The 17,290-nt window shown below is 34.8% G+C and overlaps 1 protein-coding gene across 3 annotated transcripts in view; it reads left to right on the top strand.

Moving 5' to 3' along the window:
- Window positions 1-257: 257 nt before the first annotated feature.
- The window catches only part of LOC143235133 (dipeptidyl peptidase 4-like), a 128,023-nt gene continuing 110,990 nt past the window's right edge, over window positions 258-17,290 (top strand). The window contains exon 1 of one of the 3 annotated variants that reach the window (XM_076472982.1): window positions 258-612. In XM_076472982.1, coding sequence (XP_076329097.1) covers window positions 514-612 — 99 coding nt within the window. In that variant the 5' untranslated portion in view covers window positions 258-513. The remainder of the gene's footprint in view (window positions 613-17,290) is intronic. The other 2 variants (XM_076472980.1, XR_013018936.1) reach the window with 2 other exon arrangements.

Below are 17,290 nucleotides of genomic sequence, written 5' to 3'. Positions count from 1 at the left end.
TTATATTAGTTTGTAGTATATTTTAGTGGACTGGTAACCACCAGTTTACGACCTAAAACCCACTAGACATCTGTAAGGCTAATAATTTTATCAAATTAGTTCAGTTTACACTATCTTGTGCGAGACCATTCATCCAGAGTACAGTTAAGCTATTGCTTCGTTTGTGCTGCCATCTTTGAGGCTTTCGGATGGTTTTACGATCTCTCTTTGTTTTTCGCAGGAGTTTTAGTCGTTGTTTATCTTTATGGCTATATTAATAACGATCTCTGTTACAGATACGTTCATATTACGTGCAGGCAAACTTAACACGTAAGTTACACGTAAATCTTCTTTCCATGCTCAATACGCTTTACGTCCTTTTTCCTTCCTTTCCAATATTTCGTGACGCCATTTGAATCCGTTATTTCTAACCAATGAAGTAGCTCGCTGGCCTCGCTGTACTGCTCACGTCCATTATGAGAAGCTCAGTATAGATCGGGTCGGGCCTTCGACAGCTCGAGCCACGGAAGCTGCATGATCAGCAAGCTCTCCCGCTTGTATTCCAACGCGCCGAAGAGGAGAGAGTACCGGCCACTAACTATGACAGACACTTACCCAGCCTACGACGATGTGGTAAGACGAAAGTACAAGATATTTTTGTTTTTAGTAAAATGGAAGTGACATTTGAACCACTGACTATTTAGGAACACCATACCAATTATTGGTTTATTCAGTAGTCGCTTAGAACTTTTTAAACACCTTTCTAGATCTTTTTTTTTTTCATTTCTTTCTGTTGCACCATCTTTAAAAGTGTTTATAACGAGGACAAATTACTTTCTTTACGTTTAGGTTAATGTGGTTTCAGATTCAACTTGAGTACATTCGAGTTAACTGTGTGAATCTTTTCTGTAAATTGTTAACTGGAAGACTCCAGTTAAAATCGATTTTTGTAACTATTGTTGTTGCTGGTCGGTAAAAGAAAGGCGCTTGGTACTGAACAAATCGTGAACTTTATTCATTGTGCCCCAGTTTATGTTGCATATTGTAATTTAGTCTTTTAGCGTATTCTGTGTGATTAGTTGACTCGTGTGGATATGTGATAAACGTAGAGTGATTGTGAAATCACTGATGAACTTTAGCATCTCGTTCTACAAGAATATACAACGGTTGTAAACGTTAACGCTTGCAGAATGCAAATTAATATACATATAGATGTAATCATTCCAAGTGTGAGTTTCCATACTTTTAGAATTAATACAGTTTAGTGATGTGTATGGTGCAAATAATAAGAAAACGATTAGCTATGAATGTCCAACAAGAGATTTTGTAATGCATTCATTAGACGAGTTTATCGACAAATATGGAGTTTCATCAGTGGACTTCATTTACATATGATAACAGCTTTATGGAGAGAGATATTACCTCAGATGCGAGAAGTAACGACGCTGACACATTTTTACCAACTATATTTTATTTACAGCGAATTCATAACAATTCTACAAGGTGATACCAGTGGAGTTAGGCATGGGCATTTCCATAAATCTTCACTTTCAAATTGTTAACTAATGTAGGAGCCAAAATACATAACATTTCGAAGAAAGAAGATATCTTTATTTGTTTGTTTTTAATTTTGCGCAAAGCTACACGAGGGCTACCTGCGCTATCTGTCCTTAATTTAACAGTATAAAACTAGAGGGAAGGCAGCCAATCATCACCACCCACCGCCAACTCTTGGGCTACTCTTTTACCAACGAATAGTGGTACTGACCTTTACATTATAACGCCCCCACGGCTGAAAGGGCGAGTATGTTTGGTGTGACGGGGATTCGAACCCATGACCTTCGGATTGCGAGACGAATGTCCAAACCACCTGGTCATGCCGGCTCAAGCTCTCTTTGTTTTCCCTGGAGCTGAAAAAACTCTCGTAACAGAGTATTTAGAACAACAATGGATCCCGAAAGCATAGTTTAGTCCAATTTGGAGCATGATTCTCGCCAATGATCCATTTGGATGAAGCTAGACATGTTTTCGTGCCTCTTCTATCGCACGGTAGAATGTCTGGTGTTTTTGAACGTTAGAAAATGAGTTTTGATACAAGTTTTGTAGTTTTATGCGTATCTACAAAGAATGAAACATTATAAATTTCATGAATGCTCACGAGGTTCGAGTTACGCTTCCAAACTGGTGAATATTTTCACTAAAAGTATGGTCAGCAAAACTGGAATAGCATCAGTCAAGTACAAGTATTATTTGTATTTTACTAGTGCAACTATATCTTTGTTCGGTGTAGGTATAAGAATTATTTGTATTTTACTAGTGCAACTATATCTTTATTCGGTGTTAATACAAGTATTATTTGTATTTTATTAGTGTAACTATATCTTTATTCGGTATAGGTATAAGAACTATTTGTATTTTACAAGTGCAACTATATCTTTATCTGGTATAGGTATAAGGATTATTTGTATTTTACCAGTGTAATTATATCTTTATTCAAATGAATATTTGTCTTTAGAAAATAGAATTATCTAAAAGAGCAATAATTTAGATTAACGTTAGTAATACCATCTCAATAAATGAGACTATATCTCATAAACAAGTTCTTATGACGGAAAGAGTTCTACAGTTAAAAATAATAAAATAATTACAGACAATAATTTTCTCCTAGGAGTAAATAAGTGAAATCGACGCTGCGTAATCACCTGTTTGTTTCGTATTTAGCACAAGGCTCAGTTTCCGGATCGAGTTCCCAGTTTCAATATATGGCACATGTTTGCCACTGAACCAGCATGAAGCCAGCAGTTATTTTCCAAACCTACTTTGTGTTTTTTGTGACAAAAGAAGAAATGCAAATCGCTTTCAAATACAAATATGCTAGTAGACAACTTCCCTGATATAAAAAGATGGTACACAATATCAGTTAACTTATTTGAAATTTTTATAAATTATCTAATTAAAGATTTGAAGAAGCGCATGTTACGCTTTCTTTCGAACTCTAATCAAGCAGGTTGATCATTAAAACATTTTTGTGTTGACTTTATTTTACCGTCTATATACGTTATTCTTTAAAACAACCCGCACAATAATGTAGTTGCTGAGGTAAACATGTAAAACGATTTGTTAAAAATGTTACAAATGCACCGAAGGTGTAAAGAATATTGTTGTGGGCTGTATCTTTAATATCATAATTTAGATGTTTGTTTGCTACAAGAAGCTCGTTTTACGTAACGATCATGGAGTTATGCTCTTGAAATTTCGTTTGGTAATAAGAAAACAAGTAGGTATAAATAAATCAGAGAGTTAATGAGTGATTCTGCGTATAACTGACTGTATAATTAAGTTAAGCGTAAACAAATATCAATGTTTCTTTTTTAAGTTTTGTGTTATTGTGTAGTTAAAACTACTCAGTGAACCTAGTCTGCAACAAATATTATCCAACTACAAAAGAAATAAATTAATTCATTATCATTAAGCGAACTTGACATAGCATTGGTTTTACCACAAAACTCAAAACAATTTTCCAAACGACAGAACATGTTTCAACACAGGTATCAGAAGTGGAATTATTTTGGTAAAAGGGGCAAAGAAGGATTGAGATCGGAATCTGCCGGAAATCATGAAACTCTGAAAAGAAAGAGACAGAAATTAGAAACTATGATTTTTATGACATATATCATCTTCTCAAAAATTATATGGAAAAATAAATAAGTTTTGTTTGACTGCCAATTGCAAACAAGCATTCAACTAATTGAAGAAAGAATTTACAATTATTCTTGTATTAGCATACCCATCTCTTGAAAATTCATTTACTTTGAATGCAAATGCCAGTAACTCTGTAGAAGAAGCAGTATTATTGTATGGTATGCAATCAATGCTGGAGAATATAAGTGATGAGAGAGATATTAAATGTTGTATAAGACTTAGCTCATTACTTATATGGACAAAAGCTAATTTCACTCCAAACAGTTCACGCAGCATTGAAGTGGCTGGTAAAGTTGGCATAAATCATGTGAATAATCATGTGACTGAAAAGATACATGGAAGAAGCAGCAGGGGCAGTTATAGCAATATTGTGTTGAAGCATAACTTGAGAGAGCTATTGTCAGTACGCTTAGACCTCTGCCAAAGACTGGTAGAGTGAATAGATATATAATGCTTGTAATGGACTATTTACCAAATGGCCAGAATCAAATGTTTTCCTATCCAAAATGTCATAAGTTTGCCGAGGAAACCCGTTATTTAATTGGTTTCAAACTTTGAGGTGCTTATGAAACTTCACTCAGATAAGAGACACAATTTTGAATCATCCATATTTGTGGAAAAGTGTTAGATGCTTGGAAAGAAAAAAAAAAAGAAAAGGTTAGAACTCCAATCCCTTATCTATCTTCCGATAGCGTGGTGAAGGACACAGTTGTACTTATTAAATCAGTTAACTATTTATGTAGCTTGACATAAGAAACCATATGATCAAGATATTTTTAACTGCCACTTATGAGTCATTATAGGGCAGTACAAAAATCTACAGGCAGCACGCCACTATTATTGAAGTTTAGAAGAGAACTTAAAGTGTAATTCGACGTTCTGTACTCTTACTCGGAGAATAGTCACTCAGCGTAGTTTTTCACAGAATATTTAGATATATTGAGGAACGCCACTGATGTCATATATTATTTTACAAGACAAAGAGTTAAATATACTAATAGTAAAATTAAAAACAGTTTTGATGTCAATGCTGCGAAGATTAAATTCCATCTAGGTGACATGTGATGGATGTACAGTCTTTGCCACAAGAAAGGATGAGCTCCAACATCAAGCAGATGTTGAAAAAGATTACGTATTGTAATTAATATAATCAATGCTATGGTTTACAGAATGAGGGACGAAAAGACAACCTGTTAAAGAGCACAAGGTTGTTTTGAGACTACTTTCAAAGGATCACTAAGGATTGAGCCACCATTTGGTTCAATTGACCATCATCTAGTGGGAGATTACTTACTGACAGGACATCATGTGACGATAAAGAACAAGATAGTATCCCATCTCGATACCGTAACCCTTGGAAACGAAAATCATCCACAATTCTAAGTGAATGGACAGTTTAGTGTACTGTTTTATTTGTGTACTAAGACTGTTCAAGGGATTTAATTCAGAATAAAAGCTGGTATTCCAAGTTATATTTTTAGTGTTTTAATTTAGATGATTGTTCGCTAGAGGAAGCTCGTCATTAAGCAATGATGATAACTTTATGACGTAGAATATCGTGCAGTAACTAGGAAAAGAGTAATATATAAACACGAGAATCAGTGAAGCAGTAAGTTAATCAGTGATTCAGTTCAATGTGAGTTAGTGAGATATATAATGAGTATTATTGCATCTGTTTATTTGTAGTTAAGTTAAACAGTGTTTTCTGTTACTGAACATTTAGTAAGGAATTCTAAAAATTAGTTTGTAAGTAAATTAGGCATACATTGGTTTCGGTGTTTATGTTGAAACATTTTGTGTTTGTGAAGTAAGGCCTATCTGTAAGCATAACCCTTAGCAAAACGTTTTTAATAATATAAATTAATTTGTTGTCGTTACGTGGACTGGACTTGGTATTATTTATACCAAATAACTCATAAAAACCCTTCTATATTAGAAATAGTATATTCTATATTTATGCAAAAACGGCTCGTTTGGGTTGAGAAAATATTTTACATAGAAGAGCGAACAACGTTTCGACCTTCTTCGGTCATCGTCAGGTTCACAGAGAAAGAGGTAACTGACCGGAAGCTGACCACATGTTTGAAAACACTCAAATACTAAATAAAGAAACAAACATAAACAAACGCAAAATTAAAGAAGCCTTACTTATACAACAACTTAAACCCAAAATAAACCAATATAAAGGAATGCCTTTATACCTATATTAATATAATAAAATAAATAAAATTATATATTCAAACATCTAACATCGCCCTCTACGTTCCGACACTCAGTTGCACAACCCCTTTCAAACATGTGGTCAGCTTCCGGCAGTTACCTCTTTCTTTGAGAACCTGACGATGACCGAAGAAGGTCGAAACGTTGTTCGCTCTTCTACGTAAAATATTTTCTCAACCCAAACGAGCCGTTTTTGCATATATATTTCTCTACAAGTGGGCCTGGCATGGCCAAGCGCGTAAGGCGTGCGACTCGTAATCCGAGGGTCGCGGGTTCGCGCCCGCGTCGCGCTAAACATGCTCGCCCTCCCAGCCGTGGGGGCGTATAATGTGACGGTCAATCCCACTTTTCGTTGGTAAAAGAGTAGCCCAACAGTTGGCGGTGGGTGGTGATGACTAGCTGCCTTCCCTCTAGTCTTACACTGCTAAAATAGGGACGGCTAGCACAGATAGCCCTCGAGTAGCTTTGTGCGAAATTTCAAAACAAACAATTCTCTACAAGTGGGTTTTCTCGACGTCACTGATATTCTATATTATTTATACCAAATAACTCATAAAAACACTTGTATATTAGAGCACTTTAGAAGAAGGATATTTCATTATAAAATGGAAGCCAGAAGAATTTGTCTCTTCTTCGGGTGGGCGAGAAGATGGGCAGGTAGAAATCGGTAAATGATATTTCTTGGACATTTTTATAAACTTCTTATTAAATAAATGTAGGAATCTCTTTGTTGTTTTGAATTAATGAAATACGAAAATTGATTTAATTTGCAAGGTATAATCATACCAAATATCATAAGAATCATTCGACTATAGTCAAAGCGTCAACTTTGGCATATTTCATTATTAACCTTATCTTATACATATAAGTGAAATTTAAAATACAATATAATAATAATTTTGGGAAAAAAAATTGTTTTCGCAGAAATTTGGCGTTTTCTCTACGATATCATTAATATAAATGTTACACTTAATGGAATGTCTGTAATACTGATAATATATAGAAATGTAATCGAGTATATAAGATCAAACTATAATAGCAATTAAAAGAATTGAAATATTTCTATTAATAGGTGGAGTACCCTTCCACTGAATGGAAGATATGTAAATTCATGATTAGAAAATAAAAAGTTGCTTCCTTTATGTATAATTGTAAAAAAAAAAACCGCATAAATGCCCTTAAACTGCAAAACACAAAATGTGGAACTGTAAATTTGCATGTATCTTCAACAAACCAATTTTTGTAAAAATCCATCCACACCCTACGAAGTGGTTGCTTGGGCGTACAACAGACACTACTGTGATACTTATATAGGTATGTGGTCTGTTTGTATCTTCTATAGTCTGTTTCATCAGAATCTCCATTGATTGAAGAGGTTTGTGATAAATAGAAAATAGTTCAATTCAGAAACGATCTACGTTTAAAACTGAATCAATATTTCTGCTTCATGATACATTTTATGCTCTTAACTCAAGGCTAGGTGATCTCACATGACGTCTTTACTTAAGCCTTACTATCAAACACACGCTACACTTAGGAGGTTTCACAGCGCCCTTGCGACGTCGTCTCTAAAATCGTAACGGGCAGACAGTAGTCGAAGTATTCTACTTGGATAAACGAATTTGGGTTTTTTACTTTTCCTATTTTGAGAAACCAAGAGTGATGTGAAGTTACACACACTGACTTATATAGGTTAGTTAGTCTGCTTCGTTAAAGTTTTGCTCGCACGTGATATATATCGTACGTAATCTATATCTTCTATAGTCCGTTTCTTTAGAATTCGCTTGTAAATATTACCTATCGTTAATAGGCTGCATTCGTGTAGTCTATCTCCTCAATGTGTGAATCATATAGGATTTTTAACAGTTCCAAAACTAGTGTTATAAGCAGGCACATAATTAAAAAGTATCACCAGCAACATTAAGGTCTGAAAGTTGACTCTTACTTTCCCTTAAAAAAATAGCACTTCGGCAGTGCTCTGATTGCATCATAACGTAAATGGTTCAACGTATAGTCAGAATATTCCGTTGTTAAGTCTGAAAAACGTGATCCTATATTATCTTAAAGTCATAACCGATTTTTTATTTACTTTTTACTTGTTCAGTAATAAACTCTTATCATGTATACGAGGACGTGATTTGTGCAACTGTGCTTAAAGCTCATTACAAACATCTATAATGGATTTTGATGTAGACAACAGCAGACCATTTTATCCGTTTCACACACTCTTAAACTTCCAGAGAAAGTAAACCCTAAAGTGTAATGTTGATTTAGACTTGCCCGGATCAGATGCAAAAATTCTCTAGTACTTTGGTGCTGTTGGTATGCAGTAAGACTGGTGGTAAAATCACACTGTTCGGTCGGCTGTTGGTGGATGATGTTGGGTAGCTGTTTTCTCTCACGTCTGTAAGTTTAAAATTATAAACTACATTTCTTAAAGGTTTTCCACAATGATATTTTTTCACTGGATTCGTGTTGATATTTGTAGACGGTGGATTATGTGTGATAACAGAAAGCGCCTTGTAACGTCCTCGGTTAAACAAATAATTTCTGCCACTCGCTGTCCATTTTATTCCATTCTTTGTAGTCATATTAACGTATATCTGGAAATGGTCAACTGTCCCTGAAGCTCTCAAGTGAGATTAGCATGTTAATGTTAATAGTTATTGATTTCCACTTGCTGTGACAAGAAACCTCATAAGATGTCCACAGTTTCCAAAATATACTGTCATCACGTGCTTCCAGTAAATCCCTCTTTCGTTAGCTCCAAAAAACAAATGAAATGGTTTTGAGCAACAAGTTAGACAGGCAGATATGTGGATAATTAAAATATTACCGTTTAACACGTATAGTACCATGAATCATTGTAACTCGCTTAGCATTCAGAAAATGTATTTAAAAAGAAATTGAATTTTTCATATAGCATTGGTTTATTATGTGATGAAATGAATTGATAAGTTTCTTGTTTTGAAGCAAAACCACGATAAACTATCTGACGGTCAATCGCGGAGAATCAAACCCCGGATTTTAGCTTTGTAAGTCCGTAGACTTATCGCCGAGGGACATTGAAATGAATAATTTATTACTTCTCATCCATAACTTCTAATTATCTAAATATAAGACAGATAAGAAGGTACACAGTCAAGTAATGGAAAAATAATAACTCACTCGACTTGTAATCTGAGGGTCGCGGGCTCGAATCCCCGTCACACCAAACATGTTCGCTCTTTCAGTCAAGGAGGTGTTATAAAGTACAATCAATCCCACCATTCATTGGTAAAAGAGTAGCCTATGAGTAGGCGGTGGGTGGCGATGACTAGCTGCCTTTCCTATAATCTTGCACTGCTAAATTAGGGACGGGTTACGCAGATAACCCTAGTGTAGCTGATGTCATCGGGGCAAACGTTTTCTACTAGTCAGTGTATAGATCTTTAGATCAAAGGTTCGAGAAGTGATACTGCCGAATATATTCCACAGTTTCAACTATGAGCACATTACAACCAGTTCCATTATGCAGTACAAAGAGCCGAAGCCGGATAAATTCCGTTATGCAATCCAAAGAGCTGAACAAATTCCTTTTAACGGTGGTTCTGCTGGCTGGATGACTCCCCTTCTATTAAGAGTTTCAAAATTAGGGAAAAACCATACCCAAATACTAGGGTGTCTCTGACCTGGGATTTTTCTCCATGTGCTCCAGGTGGTATTTAGGCTGGAAATTCCAGTTCCCTTTTTCGATGCTGTTAGACTGTTAAAATGTCTGTAAAAACGTACCTTCCGATGCATAAAGTGTGGTTGGATAAACGCAGTGATCATTTACGGGTTACTGTGGGTTATAAACGACCAGAAAGGAGAAAGGGAACGTTTAATATTGGTTTAAAAATGTTTTTGTTTTGTTTTTCAGTTAAGCACGAAGATTCAGAATGGGCTATCTGTGCTCTGATATCGAATGGCTTTGTTAAAACCACGTGATATGACCAGACGACGTGGTAATTAATACTTTGAATGGCTTTGTTAAAACCACATGATATGACCAGACGACGTGGTAATTAATACTTTGAATGGCTTTGTTAAAACCACGTGATATGACCAGACGACGTGGTAATTAATACTTTGAATGGCTTTGTTAAAACCACGTGATATGACCAGACGACGTGGTAATTAATACTTTGAATGACTTTGTTAAAACCACGTGATCAGACGACGTGGCAATTAACACTTTGAATGGCTTTGTTAAAACCACGTGATATGACCAGACGACGTGGTAATTAATACTTTGAATGGCTTTGTTAAAACCTCGAGATATGACCATACGACATGGTAATTAATACTTTGAATGACTTTTTTAAAACCACGTGATATGACCAGACGACGTGGTAATTAATACTTTGAATGGCTTTGTTAAAAACCACATGATATGACCAGATGACATGGTGATTAACACTTGCATATTCGTCTGGTGGTGATTTTAATTTTTTATTCTCCACTTCGGACAAAAACGAATAAGGTTTGTTTTGTTTGTTTGTTTTTAATTTCGCGCAAAGCTATACGAGGGCTATCTACGCTAGCCGTCCCTAATTTTGCAATGTAAGACTAGAGGGAAGGCAGCTAACCATCACCATCCACCGCCAGCCGTGGGAGTGTTATAATGTACGATCAATCCCACTATTCGATGATAAAAAAGTAGCCCAAGAGTTGACTGTGGGTGGTGATGACTAGTTGCTTTCCCTCTAGTCTTACACTGCAAAATTAGGGACGGCTAGCATAGACAGCAGTCGTGTAGCTTTGCGCGAAATTCAAAACAAACCAAACCAAAATAACTAGATAAATTTATTATGAATGTGTGACAGTTTCTCAGAGAAATACTTAGATAGAAGAGACAAGAAACCCTTACCCAATTAAATATTTGCAATGGTGTTGTCATGTAAAACATTAATAGGGTGCAAAATAATTCATGTGTTTTGGGTTTTTTAATAAGAGAAACGAAATTCAAAGGGCAATCTTAGCATTATCTGTGTGTTTCGTATAGTGCTCTGTGTATTATACTTGCCCGTTGTCGAAAGCTACAAACAGATTTTCTGGCATGTTGCCAACAACTGTATGCCGCAGTCTCTTTTCTTCTTATTTAATATATGTGTGTATATATATATATTGCATCGAGCAATTTTTCGCTCATAAACATAAGTTTTGGTCGTGTTTCTTTCCCTTTTCTTCTTAAATTTTCACGTTAATTTGACAAATTTATTTTGTAAGAAAAACGTAAAATGTAAATACTCTCAGAAACGTGTTGGTTGCGATGACTTCCTCAGGGACGTTAGGCCTATTATGTGTTTTAACAAATCAACTACCTCTTAAAATCCAGTTTAAAATATTGTTTAATAATTACGTTTTTTTTTCTGTTTTCTTGTCTTTTAATTAAAATAGGTAAACCGACTTGAGCAGTAGATTAGCAAACGGAGCCGGAGTTTAGTGTTTGTAGCTTTGCCTACTCTTATAGTGAAAAACAAACAGAAATTGCTATTAAAATCGTTTGAAACTATATATGGAGCTTAAACATTCCTTATCTTGAAGAAAATACTAACTAGTAAGTAGCATTCTAAAAGCAGGAGCGAGTTAGACGTGTTTTTCGGAACTGGTGATCCAGGTACAACTAAATACTCCCTGCATTTCAAACTGTGGGTACATTATACGAGTGACTGTCAATCCCATAGCGTCGATAGTCGCTAATAGGGGCATGAGACTGCCTGCTTTACCTCTGGTAAGTAGTTCAAAATCAGGGAGGGCAGGAGATAACCTTAGAAGCTTTGCTATAAATTCAAAACAAAAATACATATATTTTGAAGAAAGGAGGCAAACAAGTACCTTTAAATTTAACAGCGTCAATCAGCGAATGTTTTACATTTATGAAATATGTTGACAGTGGTGGACGACGTAAGCAGCCTATACCAGCATATTACAGTAAATGAGAAATTGGAAACCAGAAGAACGGTTAGAGGGCAAGGAAGTGAAAATGAAGAACGAATGGCAGAAAGAACAACCCTATCCTTGAGAAATGCACGCACAGTAAATAACACACAACCGGTACTTCCTTTACAGAAATGGTCAGGACGATCGACTCGCAACTTGTGGATCTCAGATTCGAATCCCTCTCACATCAAACGTGCTTGCCCTTTCAGCCGTAGGGACGTTATAATGTTACAGCCAATTGCACTATTCGTTGGCAAAAGAGTATCCCAAGAGCTGGCGGTGTGTGTTGATGACTAGCTGCCTTCCCTCTAGTCTTTCACTTCTAAATTCGGGATGGCTGGCGCAGATAGCTCTCATGTAGCTTTACGCGAAATTCCAAACAAGCAAACCTTTATAGAAAAAGAAACAAATTAGAAAATACCGTAGAAACTTCAATATTTTTTTTGTAAAATATATTTTAAACTGATAAATACTGACAATTATAACACATAGTGAGGATTGTCTTGCAATATGGCTAAAGAAAATAATACACATATGTGTACATATACATATATATATCATGTTAAGACGATACTTAAATAGTTTTGCGGAATGACTGAGACGAGAGGTGTTAGTATTACTAATGGTATAATTATTCGGACTGTTATTCTCGTCTTTATTATGTATATTGCTATTTTCACAACGTTCCAACCATTGAAATCTCCGGCATTCACCAAGTGTTATATCAGTCAGTTGTGTATGAAATGTTCGACAAATGACTGATGAGAAAATCTAAATTGAATCGTCTCTTTCTTTGTATTCGCTGTGTTATCCTGGCCACAGGAGGCAGAAAATAACCCTACACGTTATCCAGTCCTGCAAACAATGAACTGATATACCCACACAAACAAAACTGATTTTATAATCATCTCTATGAATCACTCATAATATCTAACCGGTAACTCTTCAGTGCTTACTTTTTACAAAATAAGTGCCTTTGTTGAAACAAACCAATCTTTCTTCTCAGCCAGCGACCATCAAGTGACGACAAACAAGAAAGAATCGATAATTCAATATATCACATAATTAGAAACTGCGATTAACCTAAAAGCCTACAAGAATAAAATCCCAAGGGGTGGTGATATAAAGGATATTCACATTATTAAAAAAGGCACACAAAATATTCAACCTGCCAGCTCTGGATTGGAAGTAAGTTTAAGGACTTGTAACGCTAAAATCCGGTCTTCGATTTCTTGTGGTTGGGAAAGCTTAGATACTCTATTGTGTAACTTTGCGTTAAAAACAAATAACTGCCATTCCTCTACCACCTATCATTAACATCTAGGTCATTACCATATCTTGGAACCAGCCGTTGTAATTATGCTGTACAACAAATGAAAGCCAGCAAATAACTTTTTATATTTTAAATAAGGTTTTAGAACCTTTCAGATTTTGCCAACGTGTTTACCAGATTTATGTAACATCATCAGGTGAGGTACCAGAACAATATCACAAGTGATGATGCTGGCTAAACTTGGTAAGATGTTGTGGCAAAAACTAAAAGTTTAAAACAATATGGAAATGTTTGAAGACCTAATTAAACAGTAAATTAGGTGTATCGTCAAACATTACTAGGTGTACACAACTTACATTAGAAATGTAACAAAATAAGTTTGCCTGCATTAAATTAGGTGCCTCGTTAAACATTACCAAGAACTACATAACTTACATTAAAATGTAGTATAATAAGTCTGCCTTCATTAAATTAGGTACCTCGTCAAACATACCAAGATCTACATAACTTACATTAGAAATGTAGTATAATAAGTTTGCCTTCATTACATTAGGTGTCTCGTCAAACATTACCAAGATCTACATAACTTACATTAGAAATATAGTATTATAAGTCTGCCTTCATTAAATTAGGTGTCTTGTCAAACATTACCAAGATCTACACAACTTACATTAGAAATGTAGTACAATAAGTCTGCCTTCGTTAAATTAGGTGTCTCGTCAAACATTACCAAGATCTACATAACTTACATTAGAAATATAGTATTATAAGTCTGCCTTCATTAAATATGTATAAAGTATTCCCTTAAATTAACTGCATCCATCACATCTGAATACATCCAATTAATAGACTAGTCGTTCTGTTAGAAATGTAAAAAGTAATCTATATATTGTTTAGTTATTAAAATACTTGGTGAGACTGGAATAACATATGTTGTTGTAGTAAAAATCAAATATCATATTCTGAAGACTTATACTAGAAAGAATTTCTACAATAACATTGCCACACTGTCTTCATTGTAGATTACATTGAGCCAGTAGCACACTGCTCCGGGTTGTTTTTAACTGTTTAACATTTTATCAGATCTACCATCTTGTAAGAAAATTACGATAAAAACTATAGAGCTCTTACTGAATTGGGTTTACAAATGCGAAAGATTAGAAATGAGAATAACGCCTTGAAACTTAACCATAAATGTATGTGCTTTACTTAATTGGTTAAATATCTGGACACACTTTTTTATCTATGTTGTAACTTTTTTTCCCTCTTTTCCTAGTAATACAGAAGACTTTCAGGACTTCATTGTTTTTGTAAGGAAGATATGTTTTTGTTCCTTTGTTTTAATCTCTTGTAGGCTTAGAAATAGAATTTTAGTGCTGGTAATTGTCTGTAAGCTTTAACGAAATATTTTCATTTATCCAGTTAGAACCAACTGCAGCAGTTAAAAATTAAATGCGACTAAAAGCAAACAAGACCTAAGGACCAATATTTTTTAAGATTTACGAAGAACACCGGATTCTTGATACTAAAGTTTAGGTTCTAACTATTCATTGGGGTTTAAGACGTCATAATTATTGTCTTTAATTTTATCTTGATAAAATTTGGCATCTATAAATACTTATATTCTTGTGTACGTCCGCTTATAACTGGCGAACCGCTGTATCGATTATCACCAACCAGACAAGTATTCTTAGCCCCACCCCCAGTGGGTGAAATTAGTGGGTCTTCGTTCGGATCTAATTCTTCTGTGCCACACACTTGGTACCCACAACGTCTTCCCCATGCGTTGAATGTATAGTTGAATTAGTAATTAATATTCGAAAGAACAGTTAAATGAAAACTGAACTAGATTTGTTTATCAAGTTACTTATTTAAATACTTTACTTAACATTACAGACTTCTCATACACAGTCTGTGAACACAATATGTAGATAGCTTTTATGTAGATTTGTGCTAAAATAAAATAAACTTCTCCCGGAGTTACAAAACAAATATTGAGAGTTCAATTCCCGCGAAGAACAGAACGCAAATAATTCACTGTGTAATTTTGCGCTTAATAAAAACAACACAATTGGCCAGATTGCAGATACGAAGTTTTATGGTTTATGTCCTGTTACAGCAAACAAACAAAGAATCGCGTTCAGCGCTCTGAGGCTGTAGCTGCGTTGTAATAGTGACGGTCAGATCTCAGTATCTGATTGGTGTTATTCACGATTTGGAGGTGGATAGCGTTGACGAGTTGCCTTCTATCATGTCAAAACTTGGGATGGTACTTATTAATCCGTGCTCTGCTCACCACGGATATTGAAACAAGGTTTGTAGCACTATAACTCCGCAGAAATATCATTGTGCTACTGGGGTAGGAGGCTTTTGGAATGGCTAGCGCAGATAGCCCTCGAGGGCTTTCTGCTATGGTTCTTCCTTAGTTCTTATTTTATCAACTTGTGTTAACAAGGGAGGAAAATGCATTCTTAGATAATATATCAATGTGTGACTAATATCTCTACTTACAACGCTAAGATCCGGGGTATGATTCCCCGCTATAGACACAGCAGATAGCCCGATGTGGCTTTGCTCTAAAACATACAAACACAAATATTAGTGTGTGTTATTGTGACACACGCAAAAAACTAAACCTGATTGTACGTTAATTGGATTTTAGAACTGGTTGTGGTAATGCTGCGTAATGTTAACTAATCATACAATTGTCCAATTCATAATTATACTATTTGAAAAGCGCAGTATATCACTGATGGGATGACTTGACGAATTATTTGTATCACAAGTCCTGATGAAGCAACAGCGGTGAAACTTTGGCATAAATGAAGTTTTTTATTATTATCTGGAGAGTTAAAAGCCTTTTTTTACTGATATAATTTTCCCAAAAATTCTAAATATCTGCAATATGCATTACAAATTCTGAAGAAAAGAAATAGCGTATAAGTATATATATATATATATATATTAACCGGTACTTTATGAGTTATTTATCATATAGCATAACAGAAGTAACTACGGATTATTCACCATAATGACACAAACAAAATTAACTATTCTGTGATGCTATATATTGTTAGGACAGTAAAATCCAAAGTGAACCTAATTCATTTGATATAATATCATCCTCAAAAAGTACACATATCTACGTAATATTAAAGGTACATCTGAAGGGGTTAACATGAGACGATTTACCAAGGTCCAGAGAGCATGTCACAGCTCATAACTTCTACAACATGTGCTATATAATGTACATAAAAATTGGCTCTCAGCATGGTGACTAACCTTGAAACCCTTTCTTAACTAATAATATTTTTTTCTGGCATCATTAAAATAAAACATTTCTTGCTATTAACGACTTACGAACATTGTTAAAATGTGACTGTTTTAATGACTGCCAGTAAATCTTCAGAGAGGTAGCAACCCTGATTCTTAGTTTTGCTAAATTATTACCTCGTTCATCGGAATAACAATAATTTTTTTCAATAGACAAAACGTTTAATGAGAAACAGTTTGTAGTTTTTTTTTAACTTTAATTAAGTCCCAGAATTAATTGGATTATTGCCAAATTTTTTAGCCACAGAAGCCGGTATTCAAAGGCGCTCTTTTTATTGGTAAGAAAATCTGTAGTTTCAACCTTCTTTTTTAAAGTGAGAATTCACCTAATTAGAAATACTAATTAATAACGCGTTATATTTATCAACTTGCTTTCTTTGTACTTGTTACTACTGCGCCTCCCGTTAACACACAAATTGGCTAATATCTTAATACTGTTTCAAATAACGAACTGGAACCCCATCCTTCACTCCAAAATGCAGGCTCCACCAGCTTTGTAAGCATATTTTTTCTAAAATTTTTATGCAGTAACTTGCTTGTGGATTCATGACTTCGTTCTTTTCTAAATGCTAATAACATATGACTCACAAACAGAAAAATATTTTTGTTAATAGACAAAACAACATTAGAGTAATTATCTATTAATTATTGTTTGTTATTACTAGATATAAATTAATGATCGCTTTGTATGCTAATTGCTATCTTCTTTAAGGAAGTCTTTAGAAATACTGGATTCAACCATGGATTTTTTGTGGTAGCAGAAACTGAAATAAATCCTAGGTTTCTGTGATATGAATGACTGAGTTCAATTCTTGATTT

The sequence above is a fragment of the Tachypleus tridentatus genome, chromosome 12 (genome assembly GCF_004210375.1).
Source record: "Tachypleus tridentatus isolate NWPU-2018 chromosome 12, ASM421037v1, whole genome shotgun sequence".
Lineage (NCBI taxonomy): Eukaryota > Metazoa > Arthropoda > Merostomata > Xiphosura > Limulidae > Tachypleus > Tachypleus tridentatus.
The sequence above is the reverse complement of the archived record's forward strand: the minus strand, read 5'-3'. Positions and strand labels throughout refer to the sequence as shown.